Source organism: Anser anser (genome assembly GCF_964211835.1).
Source record: "Anser anser genome assembly, chromosome: 17".
NCBI classification, from domain to species: Eukaryota; Metazoa; Chordata; class Aves; order Anseriformes; family Anatidae; genus Anser; species Anser anser.
In genome coordinates, this window is record NC_139738.1 from 8,403,972 (window position 1) to 8,419,597 (window position 15,626).

Here is a 15,626-nt window from a genome sequence, read left to right on the forward strand (position 1 = left end):
GGGTAACGAAGCAGCCGTGGGGGCTGCCGTGGAGCACCCCAATAGGCACCCTCGGGGCCGTGTCCCCAAGGCCACCAGCTCATTGCTAAGGGGACACCCCAGGGGACCGGGGGGTGGCCAGAGCACCGCGGGGCTGGCGGGCGGCTGCCCAGAGGGCAGGGGGAGGCGGCAGCTCTGGCCCCCCGGCCCCCACAGGTGTTGGGGCTGGGGTGGGGACACGCAACGAGCCCAGCACCGCTGGGGCGCCACGCAGGTACCAGCTCCAGGACACGTGGCCACCATGGCCACCAGCACCCAGGTGGCGTCGCCACCATGGGCACCACCCCCAGGAACACCTCACCGGGGACACCAGCGCTGGGGATGCCATCTCTGTGGCCACCAGCTCCGGGGACTCCTCACCATGACCACGGGCTCCGAGGACACCAGCTCCAGGCCCCCCCCCGTCCAGGGCTCACATATTTTGGGGCCGGTGCTGGGATTTTGGGGCCTGCCGGCACCACAGAAAGGACGCAGGCAGCCGCCTCCCTGGTGGCTCCCCTAGGGTCCCAACTCCATTTTGGGCTCCAGCAGGGATATGAGGGCCAGAGAGGAGCTCCTGAGCTCCCTCGGGGGTATCAGGGTCACCTCCAGGCTGCCACCCAGCAGCACACCTGGGGCTGGTCCCCTGCCTCATGTGGTCCTCCTGTCATAGAATCATCGAAGTTGGAAGAGCCCTCCAAGACCATCTGGTGCAACCATCCCCTACTACCACTGTCACCCGCTAACCGTGTCCCCAAGCCCCACGTGCAGCCTTTCCTTGAACACCCCCAGGGACGGTGACTCCACCGCCTCCCTGGGCAACCCGTCCCAACGCCTGACCGCTCTTTCTGAGAAGAAATGTCTCCTCATTTCCAACCTGACCCCCCCCGGCACAACCTGAAGCCATTCCCTCCAGTCCTATCACTGGTTACCTGCGAGAAGAGGCCGACCCCTAGCTCCTCTCAGGCAGATGCAGAGAGCAATGAGGCCTGCCCTGAGCCGCCTCTTCTCCAGCCAAGCACAACAGGGATGTCCCAGCCCAGTCCCCAGGGGTTAGAACAGGAACAGACGATGGAGGTGCCACCAGGCCCTCCCGTGCCACCAGTGAGCCCCATCCCCATCACTGATGGAGCGACAGGGGGGACGACTCCCAGCCCAGGCAGCCCTGGGCCCCTTTCCTGCCCCCACAGCCCCTGCTGGCCTCGGGCTGGTTTTGGCTGCACCCTGCAGCCAGGGAAGGACGTCCCCAGCTGGTGGCACCTGTCCCAGCCCCGGGGGCCGCAGAGCCAGAGGCACCACCAGGCCCTGGGGGGTACCGCGCGCCTGCTTACGCGCCCACAAGGTGGGTGGGTGGGTGCGAGGAGGACATAAAGCATGCAGGGAGCAGGGGTTTATTATTTTTTTTCAGTGTTTATTAAAAACAAAAACAGGAAAAAAGGGTTGTGGTTTCTGTGTTTTTCCTTTTTTTTTTTTCCTCTTTTCTTAGAAAGACTGGTGGCCAGCAGCAGCGGCAGCGAGGGCTGGGGGGTCCTTACCTGCCTCGGGGGCTGAACCCCCACCGCCGCCGTCCTCTACTAAGGTGCCCCCAAAACAGCCCAGGGTAGGGGCGACGCCTTCTCCACGAGGCACCCCGAAACGCCCCTCGGGGGGCTACAGCCCCCCTGCCAGGTCCTGGCAGGGCCACACATTAAGGCAATCGTCCTGCTTCGCCCTGCCGTTCCGGGGGGCGCGGGGGCCCTCCCTGCCGGAGAAGGGGCCACCCCACGGGGCACACCCAAGGGGAAGCTATCGCTACGGGCTATGTACACACCCCTGCAGCAGAGCTGCGCCCCGGCCTGGCTGCGGGGCGCAGGGGGGGCTGCCCCGAGGCTGTTTGTGCTCAGCAAGTGGATCCCCCCCTGCCCTCCCTCCCCATCCCGCCCTGCAGCCCCCCAAGCTGGGCAGGGATGAGGGGGGGGCACGGGTCCCCCCTCCCCACCCCGCCAGGAGCGTTCGTGCGGGCCGGCGGCCCCGGCTCTAGGAGTCCTTGAGCATGCTGATGCGGGCGTAGATCTTGAGGGCCGGGCCCAGTTTGATGTTCATGGTGCTCATGAGGTGGTCCTCCTTCAGCAGCAGCAGCGCCTGCCCGTCGATCTCCTGCGCCCTGAACTCCTCCGCGATCTCCTGGCAGCCTGTGGGGACGCGGCCATGTTCAGTACCACCCCGAAAACTGTCTGCGTCCCCCCCAACCCCCTGGCACCCCGTGCTCCTCACCCGGCAGCGAGCGGATGAACTCATAGACGTCCTCCACATTCCACTTGCTGGGCTCGCTGGGCAGGAAGCGGTGCCCGATGCCCGCCAGGTCCCGCATGTGCATGTCAGGCAGCTCCATGTCGCGCAGCTCGAGGTCGCGGTCGCCCTGGCGCCGGCGCGAGGTGGACGAGCTGGCCGAGATGGGGGACAGCGGCTCCTCGTAGCTCGAGTTGTCCGAGCAGCGGCTCGAGTCCTCCTGGCTGTGGTTGAGCTGCAGTGACGCCGTCACAGAGAGAGGCACCGAGCCCGTCGGGAGAGAAACCGGCGTCTGCGGGACGGAGCGACCGGGCAGCACCGGCCTCGGAGCTCACCCGCCTGTGCTCCCCCAGCTTTGGGGACGAGTCGTGCCCACCCCCATCCTCACCTGCTTCTTGGTGTCTTTGCTCAGGGTGGGCACCTTGCAGGTGCGGCGGCGCCCGTGTGGGGGGCCACCAGGTTTCTGCAGCTTGCTGCGGTCGGGGTGGAACAAGCCCACGCGCTTCGTGCACCCCACATTGTACCTGCGGAGTAGAGAGGGTGAGAGAGTGGGGCTGGGGGGGCCTCCAAGGGGTGCACGGGGAGGGGGCTGGCCCCCGAGTTACCTCTTGGCACAGGCCATGGAGCAGAAGCGCTTGGAGCGCTTGAACTTGTAGGCGAAGTCGACGCGGCCGCAGAGCTCGCACTTCAGCTTCGGGGGGTTCCCCTCCTCTTTGGACTCTGGGGGGCGCGGAGGGACACCCAGAGAGAGAAACGCAGCCAGCTCAGCCGCGGGCGGGGAACGGGGGAGAGAGGGAGGGAGAAGCCGGCGCCCCCTCCCCGTCGCGCTCGGCTCGGGGGGCCGGGCGCTACCTTGCATGTAGGGCTCCTCCATTTCCGAGTCGGTGGTGGTGGTGTTGTCCTGCTGCGGGAGTTTCTCGGCCAGCAGCTCCTGCGCATACTTCTTCTTCAGGTTCCCCACCAGCAGCGAGGACCGCCCCACCTGCGGGAGGGGCGTCAGCGGGGACCCCGGCCCCGCCGCGGGGGCGCACCGAGAGCCCCGGCGGGGAAGAAGGAGGAGGAGGAGGAGGAGGAGGAGGCGGCCGCGGGCGGCCCCACGCGTACCGGGAACGGCTCTGCCCCCTCCTGGATGACGAACCCCTCGATAACGTGCGTCAGGATCTGGGGCTTCACTATGGCCTGGGGCGGTTTGTTCTCACCATTGTGCGGGGCGGCGCCGGCGACGGTGGAGGCAGAGCTCCCGTTCCCCGAGGTCATGCCGGGAGCGCTGGCGTCGGGCTGCGCATGAACGCGGTCGGCGCCCGGCTCTGCGGGGGCGAGGGCGCCCGTCAGCCCCGGGGGGGGGCCGCGCTGACGCCGCGCTGACGCCGGGCCCCGCGCAACCGGGCCGCGGCCGTCCCCACCGGGCCCTCGCCCGGCCCCGGCCCCGGCCCCGCCGCCCCCCCCCGGGAGCCGCCACCAGGACCCCGCGGCCAGGCCCGGCCCGGCCCGGCGGTGGCGGCGGGCCCCGGCGGGCCCTGCCGAGGCCGCGCTCCCCCCCCCCCGCCCTACCTGCGCCCGGGCCGCGGCGGCGGGCGGCTCCGGTCCGGGGGCGGATGCGGAAGTGAGGTCAGCGCCCGCCGGGCCGGGCCGGGCCGGGCCGAGCCGGGGCGGCGGCGGCGGGGCGGGGCGGGGCCGGGCGCGCACTCACCGGCGGCGCTCAGCGGCGCGGCGGCCCCGGCGGCGCCATGGCGGGGACAAAGGCGGCGCGGGCGGCGCTCGGCGGCGGCGCGGGGACAAAGGCGGCGGCGGGGCCGGGCCGGGCCGGGGCGGCGGCGGCGGCTGCGCGGGGCGGGGCGGGGCCGGGCCGGAGGCCACGCCCCCGAGCCCCCATTGGCCGGCGCGGCCGCCTCGCGCGCGCCTGCGCGCGGCGCCGCCGGGGAGGGGGGGGCGGGACGGAGCCCTCCGTGAGAGGGGGCGGGGACACAGAAAGGGGCGGGGCTTGGCGGGGGCGTGGCCAAAGCGGGCGACGGGCGTGGTCATGTAAATGAGGGGGCGGGGCTGCGAGGAGGGGCGGGGCATCCCCAGCCCCGCGCCCTCGGGTCTCGCCTCGCAGCCCCCCGGGGAGCCCCCGCGGCCCCCCCGCGGCCCCGGTGCCGGCCCCGCCCCCCCGTGCCTCAGTTTCCCCCCCCCGGCGCTTACCGTGAGCGGGGGGCCGCTCGCCCGGGGGGGCCTCGGGGCCCGGGGGGGCGGCGGGCGGCGAGAGGGCGGGGGGCTGCGGCGGGGCGGCGGGCGGGCTCTCGGCGCTCCTCTCGGCGGGCAGCGGGTCCCGGCGGGTGCCCTCGGGGACGCTGAGCGGGGGCTGCGGCGGGGACAGCGTCAGGGCCCCCCCGGCACAGGGGCACCGCGCGGCCCGGCCCGTGCACGCGCCGGGGCTGGGGCCTGGTGAGCGGGCACGGGCACGGCCCGACGATGCCCGGACACCGACGGGGCGCCCGTGCGCGGGTCGTGCCCGCATGCGGTGCGCGGGGCTGGGGTGCACGGTCACCCCCCCCTCCAGTGCCCCTGCGCACAGGGACCGGGGCTGTGCACACACGGGCGGCGACCGGCCCCACGTGTGTGCACTGGCCTGGCGCGAAGGCGGCCGCATGCCTGTGTGCGTGTCAGGCACACGCGTGCACGGGGCAGACGCGTGTCTGCGCCCGGAGACGCATGCACACCCACGTGCACCTGCCCACGTCAAGCGCGCCTCCCCATGCACCCCCCGCACAGACCAGGACCCCCCCCCCGTGCCCCCCAGCTCTCGCCAGCCGGGCAGGGGGGCACAGGGAGGCCGGGGGGGCCCTCACCGTGGCACCGGCGGGCTGCAGCTGCAGGATGACGGCGGAGGCGTGCTGGAACTTGCGGGGGGCCCCGTGGCAGCCGGGGTGCCCGTTGGGGGCGGCGCCATCGGCCCCCGCCCCGTGGGGGACCCCCGGGCCGGCCCCTGCTTTGGGCGGGGGGACCGGGCCGGGGCTGGCGGGGGGCAGCGGCTGGAGCTGGGGGGCGGCTGGCCCCGGGGGGGGCTGCCCGCGGGGCGCCAGCTGCTGCTGCTGCTGCTGCTGCTGGATGACGAACTGCTGCTGCATCGGCTTCGGCGGCTGCTGCAGGAACTGGGGCGGCTGCAGCGGGGCGTAGGCTGCGGGGACAGGGCCCGCAGCATCGTCACCGGCGCCTCGCCCCCCGCACGTCTCCCCCAGCTCGGCCCGGGGCCCCCTCCCTGGGAGGCTGCGCCCGGCCTGGCACCCGTTCACCCTGGGGCCTAGTGACAACGATGCCGGCTGCTGCACCGCCTTGGTGGCCGGGGTGAGGCTGTCCCGGTGGGGTCCCCGTTTTGGGAAGCACATCGGCACAGCACCCCGAGGCTGGGTCACCCCAGCAGGGTGCTGGGTGCCCAGGGAGCGAAGAGCCTTCGCCCCAGTAGGCGAGCTGTGGGGAGGAACCCCCTCGCCCCTCTGGCCCGCAGCCTCACTGCCCTGCCAGCCCTGGCCCCGGGGTTTCTAGCGGCCCGCGGGTCCCAAAGGCAGGCAGGGGTGCTGCCGCACAGCAAACGCCAGGGCCGTCATTAGGCTTCAGAGCGAACAACCCCGCAGGCCGTTCGGCTCAGAGCCAGCCCCGTTCGGCTCACCCAGCCCTGACTTCCAGAAGGGCTGCAGGTCCCGCGCAGGCCCTACAGGGCCCACCATCAGTCTCCAGGGTGAACGCCCCGCAGCCTCCCTTCCTGCGCCTCTCACTGGGTGCCCCCCACCCCCAGCACCCAACGGGTGCCCCACGCCCCCGCCACCCCCCACGGCGCAGCACCTTACCTGGGGCGACGAGCGGGTGGGCGGCTGCGGGGGCGGCGGCGCGGGCCAGGGGGTGGGTGCGGGCCTCGGGGCCCTCGGCCTTTTTGAGGTGGTCGCCGGGGGTCTCGGGTAGGGGGACCCGGGGGGGGCCGGCCCGGGGGGGGCCGCCGGGGGGCTTCATGGCGAGGGCGGGGAGGTGGGGGCCGGCGGGGCGCAGCGCCAGGCTGTGCACCTGCAACGGCAGCGGGTCAGCGGGGGGGAGCTGGCAAAGGGGTGGGGGGACGGGACAAAGGGGTGCCGGGGGGGCCTAACCCCCTCACCGGGGGGCTCACCTGGGGGGCGGTGGGTTGCGGGGCAGGCGGCGGGGCCGGTGGCGGGGCGGGCGCGGGGCTCTCGGGCCGGACGGCGCTCACAGGGCCCGTGGGCGTGAAGATGAGCTGGGGGGGAGAGAAGAGTGGGTGCACGTCCCCAGCGCGTGGGGGTGGCACCCTACATGTGTGTGTCCCCCCAAAACATCCTCGTGGGGTGGCAGAAGCATGGGGTATGACTGTGGGTGCCCGTGGGGTCTGGGCACCCTGTATCAGAGGCACCCTGTGGGCTCTGGGCACCCCCAGTGCTGTGGGGAACACCCTATAGGGTGTTGGCATCCCATGGGGTCTGACACCCCTTGCCCAGGGCAAAGGGCACCCTCTGGGGGCCAGGCACCCTACAACAGGCCTATGGGTACCCCCTGGAGTCTGCGCACCCCGTGGTGAGGGCGAAGGGCACCCCATGGGGTCTGGGTGTCTATCGGGGTCTGGGCACCCCCGGCAAGGTGAAAGCACCCCATGAAGCCTAACGCTCCCTAACCCCATAGGATGGACGCCCTACACAGCCTGGGCACCCCCCAGCAGCGTGGGGCACACTCTATAGGGCCTAGGTGCCCAGTGGGGCCTGGACACGCCAGGGTGGGGCAACGGGCACCCTATGGGGTCTGAGGACCCCAGAGGAGGGTGTGGGTACCCTGTGGGGTTTGGGCACCCCCAGCAGTGTCACGGGCACCCGATGGGCTCAGGTGCTCCCTACGGGCGCACCCCACAGCAGTGTGACAGGCACCCTATGGAGCCTGGACACCCCACAGCAGGGTAAAGGACTCTCTATAGGGTCTGGTTACCGCGATGGCCACCCCGCTATGTCCAGGCCACCCCACAGCACGGTGAAGGGCACCCTAGGGCCCCTCAAGGTTCCTCCACGGCGGGTGCCCAGCACCTGCGGGTACCCTACGGGTCCCGGCGGCCTCGCGGCACGCTGCCGGCCACGCCGTGGGTCCCGGCCACCCCCCCAGCGCCGTGGGGCAGGGCACCTCTTACCATCTGCGCCCGCAGGTACATCTGGGCCTGGCTGGCGGTGAGGGCGGGCGAGGCGGCGTTGCCCAGCAGCACGGCCTGCTGCGCGATGCCCGACGCGCCGGGGGCGACGCTCTGCGCCCGGTTCAGGAGCTGGGCGGCCGCCGGTGACGTCGCCAGGTTGATCTGCAAACGGGGAGGGGGTGGGGGGGGGGCGGCGGTGGGAGAAGGCTGGGCTGCCGGGCCGGTGGGGGGGCCGTGCCGCGGCGGCGGGGGGTTACGGGGCCGGGGACTCACCGTGGGCTGCTGCGCCGGTGCCGCCTGGGTGCCGTTGGTGCCCGAGGAGCCGCTCTGCCTGTTGGCCGCCAGGCTGGCCTGCGGGGCAAGGAGCGGAGCGTCACCGAAACCGCAGCACCCACCCATGGGTGCGCCCCGCGGCGCGCTGGGCGGGGGCGAGAGCCGGGGGGGGTCCGTACCTGCTGCACGGCGGCCAGGCTCTGGAGCTGGGCGCTGGTGAGGTGCTGCTGCTGCAGGGCGGCCGTCTGCAGCATCAGGTGCTGCTGCTGCGCGGCGTACATCTGCTGCAGGTACTGCGCCGCCGTGTTGGGCTGCCGGTGCAGCGCCTGCTGGATCACCTGCGGGGCGGCGGCAGCGTCCCCAAAACGCCCGCCCCGACCCCGGCACCCCGTAACGCCGGTAAGCGTCGCCCTTGAACCGGGACCTCGCAGCGCCCGGGGGTTTTCTCTGTTCCGAACCCGGCGTCGGATCTGACCCGCTCCAAGCCCAACCCGGCCCCGTTTTTGGGTTAGTTTCCCATGTTCTGATTCCGAACCACGTGCCCGGCATCCCAAATGTTCCGGGCACCTTCCCGCCGGGCGTCGCCCTACCTGGACGGTCTGGCGGTCGGGGATGCCGCTGTAGACGGAGATCTGGGGGGCGGGCGGGCGGCCGGTGCCGGTGCTGCTGGGCGTCGTGCCGGTGCCGCCGGCGCTGCTGGAGGGCGGCTGCGGGGGCGCCGGGAGCTGCTCGTTCTCCATGGCGGCCGGCCGGGGCCGCGCGAGGCAGCGGGGTCACGCTAGAGCTGGGGGGAGACGGAGCTGGGTGAGGGGGGCACCTCCCAGCGGGGATCCCCGGGCTGGGGGGGCCCAAGGGTGCCAACCGGGGTCCCCCAGCCTCGCGCCTCCGCCCTGCTGCCGGCGCCTTCCTGCGGCGAGGCGGCGCCTCAAAGGCAGCGGCGGGGGGCCCGGCCCCCTCCCCGCTGCTTCCTGCCCCCAGCCCCAGCTGTGGGCTGGGGGCTGCGGGGCACTCGCAGCCCCCCGGCCCCCCAGGGCTGTGTCGGGGGATGCACGTGCCCAGCGGCTCCCGGTTCACGGGGCTGGGGCTGGGAGAGAGGTGCTGGGGTGCTGCGGGGAGCCCCAGGGTAGGTGGGACGGAGGGCGGGCGGCGGGACAGAGGGACAGAGGGCTGGGTGGTGGGACAGAGGGACGGACGGAGCCAAGCGCCGAGGCCCCCACTGCTCCTCTTCCCCCCAGCCACCCGCAGACCTGGGTGGGAGCCTCCAGGGCTCTGGAGGCCCCCCCGGTGTCTGGGTGCCCCCATCCCGGGGGTGCCACCGGGGCGCCCCGGCTGCAGCCTGCCTGGCCCTGGGTGCTGAGCGAGCGGCGGGGTGGGACGGGAGGGGAATGGGACGGGGACGGGACGGGGACGGGATGGGACGGGGACGGGATGGAGATGGGATGAGGACGGGAAGGGACAAGGACGGGATGGGGACGGGATGGGGACGGGATGGGGACGGGAAGGGACAAGGACGGGATGGGGACGGGAAGGGACAAGGACGGGATGGGGACGGGATGGGGACGGGATGGGGACGGGAAGGGGACGGGATGGGGACGGGATGGGGACGGGAAGGGACAAGGACGGGATGGGGACGGGATGGGGACGGGATGGGCCTCCAGGCACTGGGGGACAGGGGAAAATGGTGAGGGGACAGAGGGAAGGACGGGCAGAAGGAAGGATGGCCAGAAAGATGGACAGGAGTGGGAACGGTGAGGGGAAGGAAGGAGGGATGGACGGACGGACAGCGGGACGGAGGGAAGGGATGCAGGGAGGATGTAAAGGACAGAAGGAAGGGAAGGGGGAGGACGGACAGAGTGACGGACGGGAAGCACGGACAGGAAGGGAAGGGACGAGGGAGGGAGAGGAGGAAAGAAGGAAGCAGGAAGGGGACAAAGGACAGGAGGGCCGGGGACAGAAGTCGGAAGGGATGGAGGGACGGGTGGGAGAGGGGACGGAAGGATGGATGGGAGGGACGGACAGATGGAAGTGGGGAAGGGAGGAAGGAGGGAAGATGGAAGGAGATGAAGGGAGGAAGCACAGCCAGAAGGAACGGAGGGACAGACGGAAAGGACAAAGGGACTGGGACAGAAGGAAGCAGGGAAGGGACGGGAGGAAGCAAAGAGAGGAAGGGAGGGCGAGACGGATGGATGCAGGAAAGGGCTGACGGGGGAGGACGGACAGAAGGACAGCCAGGAGGAAATGGGAAGGGGCGAAGGGAAGGACACGGAAAGACGGAATGACAGACGGAGGGGAGGAACAAACGGACAGACGGACGGATGGGAGGGAAGGGACAAAGGGAGGGAAGGAGAGAAGGAAGGACAGACGGACGGATGAGAGAGGAAGGGGACAAAAGGAGGGAGGGAAGGGTGGGGAGAGGAGGTAGGGACGGGATGAAGGGAGCGAGGGAAGAGGGACGGACGGACAAAAAAGGCAGGGATGGACAGAAGTACGGAGGGAGGGACAGAAAGAGGACAGAGGACGGAAGTACGGAAGGGATGGAGGAAGGGGAACAGGGGCGGAAGGAAGGCGGAAAAGCAGAGAAGGAAGGACGGACAAAGACGAAGGGAGGGAGGGAGGACTGACAGACGGAGGTAGGAAATGTACGAATGGGGGGAAGGACGGACAGACGGACGGCAGGACAGGAGTGGCACGGGGCACAGGGCGGGAAGGGCGGCAGGGAGCAGGGAAGGAAAGGGCCGAAGGGCGGGAGGGGAGGCCGGGGGGCGGAAGGGGTGGAAGGAGAGGAACCGAAGGAAGAAAGGACGGACAGAGGGGACAAAGGGAAGGACAGGAGGAAGTGGGCAAGGGACGGACGGGAGGGATGGAAGGCGGGAGGGGGAGGCCAGGGACGGAGAGCGCTGGGTGCTGTCGAGGCCGCAGGGAGGTCCCAGGGCAGCAGCAGGACGGAGCAGGAGCAGGAGCACCTCCAGCACCTCCAGCACCACCTCCAGCACCACCGTGACCCCGGCCAACGCCAGCGCCATGCCCACGCCACCGGGCCGTGGCCACCAGGACCTGGTGGCTCCGCTGCCACCACCCGCGGCCACCGCAGCCTGGCGCTCCCAGAGGTGCCAAGAGGCCTCCGGCCACCTGCCCAGCGGTGGCCCCGCCACACGGCCCGGCCGAGCCCCCGTGGGTGCCACCACGGCGGGCGCCACCACGGCGGGTGCCACGGCCAGCACCAGGGACAGCGGCGCCGGGTGCTCCACCATGGACAGCGGCCACGGTGGCCACGGCGGGTGGCCTTGGTGGCCACGACAGGTGACCCCGTTGGCCACGCCACGGCATGGCACGGACCCAACCCGGCGCCGCACCCGGGTGGCAGGCCCAGGGGACGTGGCGGCAGCGACGTCCCCCGGCCTTGGCGGCGCGTGGCTGCCCGTGGCGCCGCGTCCCCGGAGGGCGCCGCTGCCCCGACACGCGTGGGGACGCCGGCAGCGCGTGGCTCCGGTGCCACGGTGCCCGGGCACGGCTCCCGAGGCCCATCCCTGCTCCACGGCCGGTGTCGCTGTCCCTGGCGCCGCTTCGTCCCGGTGTCCCCGCCGCAGGGCCGCGGCGCCTCGCGTCGTGCCCCGGCTCTGACCGCCGCCACGTGTCCGCCATGTACCGGCCTCGACGCCGCCCGGGCAGGAACCGCGCTCCGTGCCCCGCGCCCAGCGGCCGCGCTCCCTCGGCCGGGTGCAGCGCTGCGGGTGCCGGTCCTGGCGGCACCGCGGCACCGGGGACACCGCCACCGGCACCGGGCGGGGGGCGAGCGGCTGGGGGCGGCCACGCCGGGCCCTGCCGGAGCCGGAACCCCACCGAGGGGCACCCCCGGCTCCCCCCGCTCGGCCCCGGGCCCCCGCCGGTGGGTGCCGGAGCCCCCCCGGGGGGAGGCAAAACCGGGGTGCGGGGGAGACCGAGGGGGAGGGTGGGGGGGGGGGAACCCGGGGGGGCGGCGGGCGGTGGGGGGGGAGCCGAGGCTGGGGGGGGGAGGCGGGGCGGCGCTGCCGGTACCCGCGGGGCGCTGCCGGTGCCCGGGGCCGCGCCGGGGCGGCGGGGGGGGGGGGGGAAACTGAGGCACGGCGGCGGCGCGGCCCCGCGGCCACACGGCCACACGGACGCGTGCGCGGCGCGGCCCGGCCCCGCCCCCCCCGGCCCCGTTCTCCCCCCCCTCCCCTTCCCCCTCCCCCTCCCCCCGCCCAGACAAAGCCGCCGGGGCCCCGAGGCGCGGCGCGGCGCTCCCGGTACCTGCGGCCCCGCGGCCCGGGCCGAGCGGCTCCCGCCGGCCATGACGGAGGCGCCTCCGGGGGCTGCGGCCGCGCGGGCCGGCGGGGCGGGGCGGGGCCGGCGGGAGGGGCGGGGCCGGCGGGAGGGGGCGGGGCCTGCGGGGCGGGGGCGGGGCCGGGCGGGGCGGGGCGGGGCCGGGCGGCTCGGCGCTCCCTCAGGCGGCGGCGGGCGGCCGGGGCTCATTTGCATGCCGCCGCGCGTCACGTGCGCCGCGCGCCCAATCAGCGCCTCGCCGGCCCGCCGGACACGCCCCCCGCGCCTCGCGCCCGCGGCTCGGCCTGCCGCGGCTCGCGCTCGCCATGGCAACGGGGGGGGGGGGGGGGGGGGGGGCCGGCCGGGTCGTCATGGCAACGGGGGCGGGGCTGCCCGCGCGCTGCCCCGGGAGCGGGGGGGGGGGGGGGGGGGGCGGCGGGAGGCTGGGAGCGGGGGGCGGAACCGGGGGGCAAGCGTGCAAAACCGGGGGGCATGGGGCGAGTGTGCAAAAGTGGGGTGCAAACGGCAAGTGTGCAAAAGCGGGGGGCAGCCCTGCGAAACCGGGGTGCGAGCGGCAAGCGTGCAAAAGCGGGGAGCGAGCAGCAAGTGTGCAAAAGTGGGGAGCAGGCAGGAAGCGTGCAAAAACGGGCTGCAAGCGGCAAACCTGCAGAAACGGGGTGCACGTGGCAAGCGTGCAAAACTGGGATGCAATCGTCGAGTGGGCAAAACCGGGCTGCAAACAGCAAGAGCGCAAAACCGGGATGCCATGAGCAAGCGGGCAAAACCGGGGTGCAAGCTTGCAAAAACGGGGGGCAAGCAGCAAGCGTGCAAAACTGGGATGCGATCGCCAAGCGTGCAAAACCGGGGTGCGCGCAGCAATCCCGCAGAACCGGGGCGCACACGGCGGGCCCGGGACACGCCAGGTCCGAAGGGATCCCCCACGCCCCCCCCCCCCCCCCCACGCGCCCTTGGTCGCTGCAGGAGCTCGCTCGAGCAGCAGCCTAGCGGCTAATTGCGGCTAATCGCCGCGGGCTAATTACAGCGGCACATCCGGGGGCTCCTGGGTGTGCAACGGGGCGCGAGGCTTCGTGCACGGCACTCCCGGGTCTGCAACGGCGTGCACGGGGGGGGGGGGGGAGGTTTGCAGAGGGGACACACGGATTTGCGGGGGGGGGGGGGGGGCTCTGTTCTGCCCCTGGGGCTCGAGCGTTTGCACGAGGGGCCCCAGGCTTTGCAGCGGGGACTTGCGGCTTTGGGGCTCTCGGGGGGCTGCACGGGGCGCGGGGGCTCCCACCCGGCACGGAGCAGCCGCCGGGTGCCGGGACCCCCCCAGCCGGGCTTCGGTGCAGCCGCCACGAGGGGGCGATGCCCGCCCTGCGATGCGGTGCCTGCGGGCCCTGCACAAGGAGCCTTTCTCCCTTTTTCTCCATTTCCCCCCCCCCCCTTTTTTTTTTTTGCCCCCTTCCCCGCGCAGGCAGCGCCCAGCAGCGGGGAGCACCCATGGGCGCAGCCCCCCGCCGGCCCTCCGGGACCCACGAGCACCCGCACGGCAAACAGCTTCGTAGCAGCCGGTGGCCCAAACCGGGCGCTTTTCGACCCAAAAAGGGCGACGGCTTCACCTCCACGTTTTGGGGTCACGGCGATGGGCCCCGTGCAAGGCCGGCATCCCTCGGGCCCCGGGGTGCAGGAGCCAGCTGGGACCGGGCTGGGCCCCGCGTGCCGACGTCGCACCCGCGGCACGGCCACCGGCACCGCGCTCCCGCCACGCTCTTCCCGTGCTCGCACCGGGGAGCCGGGCAGGAAAAGCTTTTAAGCAGAAATCCTCATTGTTTCCACCCAGCGGGGTGGCCATTCAGCCTCCAAACACACGGAGGGCTGGGTTTCCAGGAGGAAATTTCCCTCCAGCCGCAAGGGGATGTTAAAAAAAATATATATATATTTAAAAAAATAATAATAAAAAAAAATGCTGCGTTTGGCCCCAAATCTCGGGGGGGGGGCTCGGCGAGGTGTGGCCCGGCCGCCCCGCGCGTGGGCCCGGCGGGCACAAATATTTGTGCGGATAACGAGGAGCGGGTGGGCGCCGGGGAACAAAGCGCGGACGCAGCGCATCCCCGCGAACAATGGGGCCGGATATTTCCTGGTGGGAGCGAGGCCCGGGGACGGAGCTGGCTCACATCCGCCTACCTGCGGGCCCCGCGCTGCCCGGGTGGGCTCACGGTGCCACCGGGACCCCGATTCACGTCCCCGGGGGGTGTAAGGGGGCTCTGCCCCTGCCCTCTGGTGCCACGGAGGTCCCAAAGCCCCTTGGGTTGACTCGCGCCCGCCCGTCGCGTCCTCCTGGGACGTGGCACAGGGGTGACCGCCCTTCCCAGGGCTTGCATTTTGCCTGACCCCTTTTTCGGAGCAAACTGCTCCCAAATCCTTCCTCCCCGAGGGTCGCAGCAGTTGCCAGCAGCATCCCCAGAGCACCATCACCCCCAAAGCATCGCCCCCCTGCAAAGCCCTTGGCCGCGCACGGCGCCCGCTGGAAGGGCTCCAGGGCAGGGCAGGAACGCAAGGAAAGGGGCCGGGCGGGTTATGCAAGCTGCCGAGTTGCCTCTGGGGGGTTGTTTTATTTTTTTATTTTTTGCCGTGAATTCAGGTATTTTTCCAAAGGAAATCACCCGGTGACGCAGCTCGCCTCGTGCCTACGCCTCTGTCCCCGGCTTGTTCTGGATGCCAGCGGGGGGGCTGGAAGAGCCGGAAACCCCCCTGGCTTCTGGAGCCCTTGGGGAGTTTGGCACTGAAGGGGCTCAGCGGGGCCGGGCGGCGATAAAATCCCCCCCGGCTCCTTTTTTGGGGTGCTCCAGCTCAACACGTGGATGAAACATCTGCAAGGACAGGCTGCAGGAGAGGAGAGCTCGTCTTCAGGGCTCTGCGTGGCCAAAACTTGCATTTTTTTCCTTTTTTTTTCTTTTTTTATAAAACTTAAGTGGGTCATGAGCGCTGTTGCCAGCGGGGGAGGTTTTCTTGCAATCCCCCTGTTTTTACCTCGAGCCTCCTGTTTCCTCTCACCGAGCAGAAATTTCAGCTTCCATCCGCTTGGTGTCAGCTCCAGCCCCTCTCCAGCCACCGGTCCATCCGTCCGTCTGTCTGTCTGTCCCAAACCACGCCATGTCTGGCCGTGCCGGCCTGTCTCAGAGGGGCTCGTTAATCTCCCTGCCATTACACCCTTAATTTACCAGCCTTAAGAACTGCCCCGTCTCCTCCTTGCATACCCACCAGCCCAAATAGGAGCGAGCAGCTCGGATTTGTGCCCTGCCTTTCGGCTGGGGATCCCAGCGCCAGGAACCCCCCACATCGCCTCCCTCGATCCCACCGGGTCTTATTTAAATCGTGCCAGTGCGTTTGGAAGCTCCCTTTGTTCAGGAGGGTTAGGGGTGGCAGAGGACGGCGGTGGGACTTTGTAGTGGAGGGGGGACGGGGGTCCTGACCCCGGAAGGGAGCCGGTGCTCTCGGTTTGGCCGATGTGCCCTGACCCCATGAGCTGCCCGGCTGTGCAGCGAGGTGGCAGAAATCACATTGCACCGGGCTGGTGCAATGGGAGTTTCCTCCAGCACGTCAAGGCAGGGCGAGCCCGGTGCTCCTGGGGACG

General features: G+C 71.6%; 1 protein-coding gene across 4 annotated transcripts; it reads right to left on the minus strand.

The window, feature by feature from the left end:
- Positions 1-1,408: 1,408 nt before the first annotated feature.
- PHC2 (polyhomeotic homolog 2) lies at positions 1,409-12,091 on the minus strand. Of its 4 annotated transcripts, none has more exons than XM_083802659.1 (15): positions 11,981-12,091; positions 8,302-8,495; positions 7,891-8,049; positions 7,712-7,789; positions 7,439-7,600; positions 6,422-6,526; positions 6,111-6,321; positions 5,115-5,443; positions 4,468-4,627; positions 3,391-3,593; positions 3,139-3,268; positions 2,892-3,006; positions 2,675-2,810; positions 2,272-2,521; positions 1,409-2,189 (listed from the first exon to the last, which is right to left on the minus strand). In XM_083802659.1, exons 2-15 carry the CDS (start codon positions 8,449-8,451, stop codon positions 2,035-2,037), a joined length of 2,343 nt encoding a protein of 780 aa, XP_083658785.1. In that variant the 5' UTR covers positions 8,452-8,495; positions 11,981-12,091; the 3' UTR covers positions 1,409-2,034. The 4 variants fall into 4 exon arrangements, with proteins under 4 accessions (XP_083658785.1, XP_083658784.1, XP_083658786.1 ...); XM_083802658.1 differs by having other exon boundaries at positions 2,272-2,578; XM_083802660.1 differs by lacking the exons at positions 4,468-4,627; positions 5,115-5,443; positions 6,111-6,321; ... (4 more) ...; positions 8,302-8,495; positions 11,981-12,091 and adding an exon at positions 3,977-4,110 and having other exon boundaries at positions 2,272-2,578.
- Positions 12,092-15,626: the final 3,535 nt, after the last annotated feature.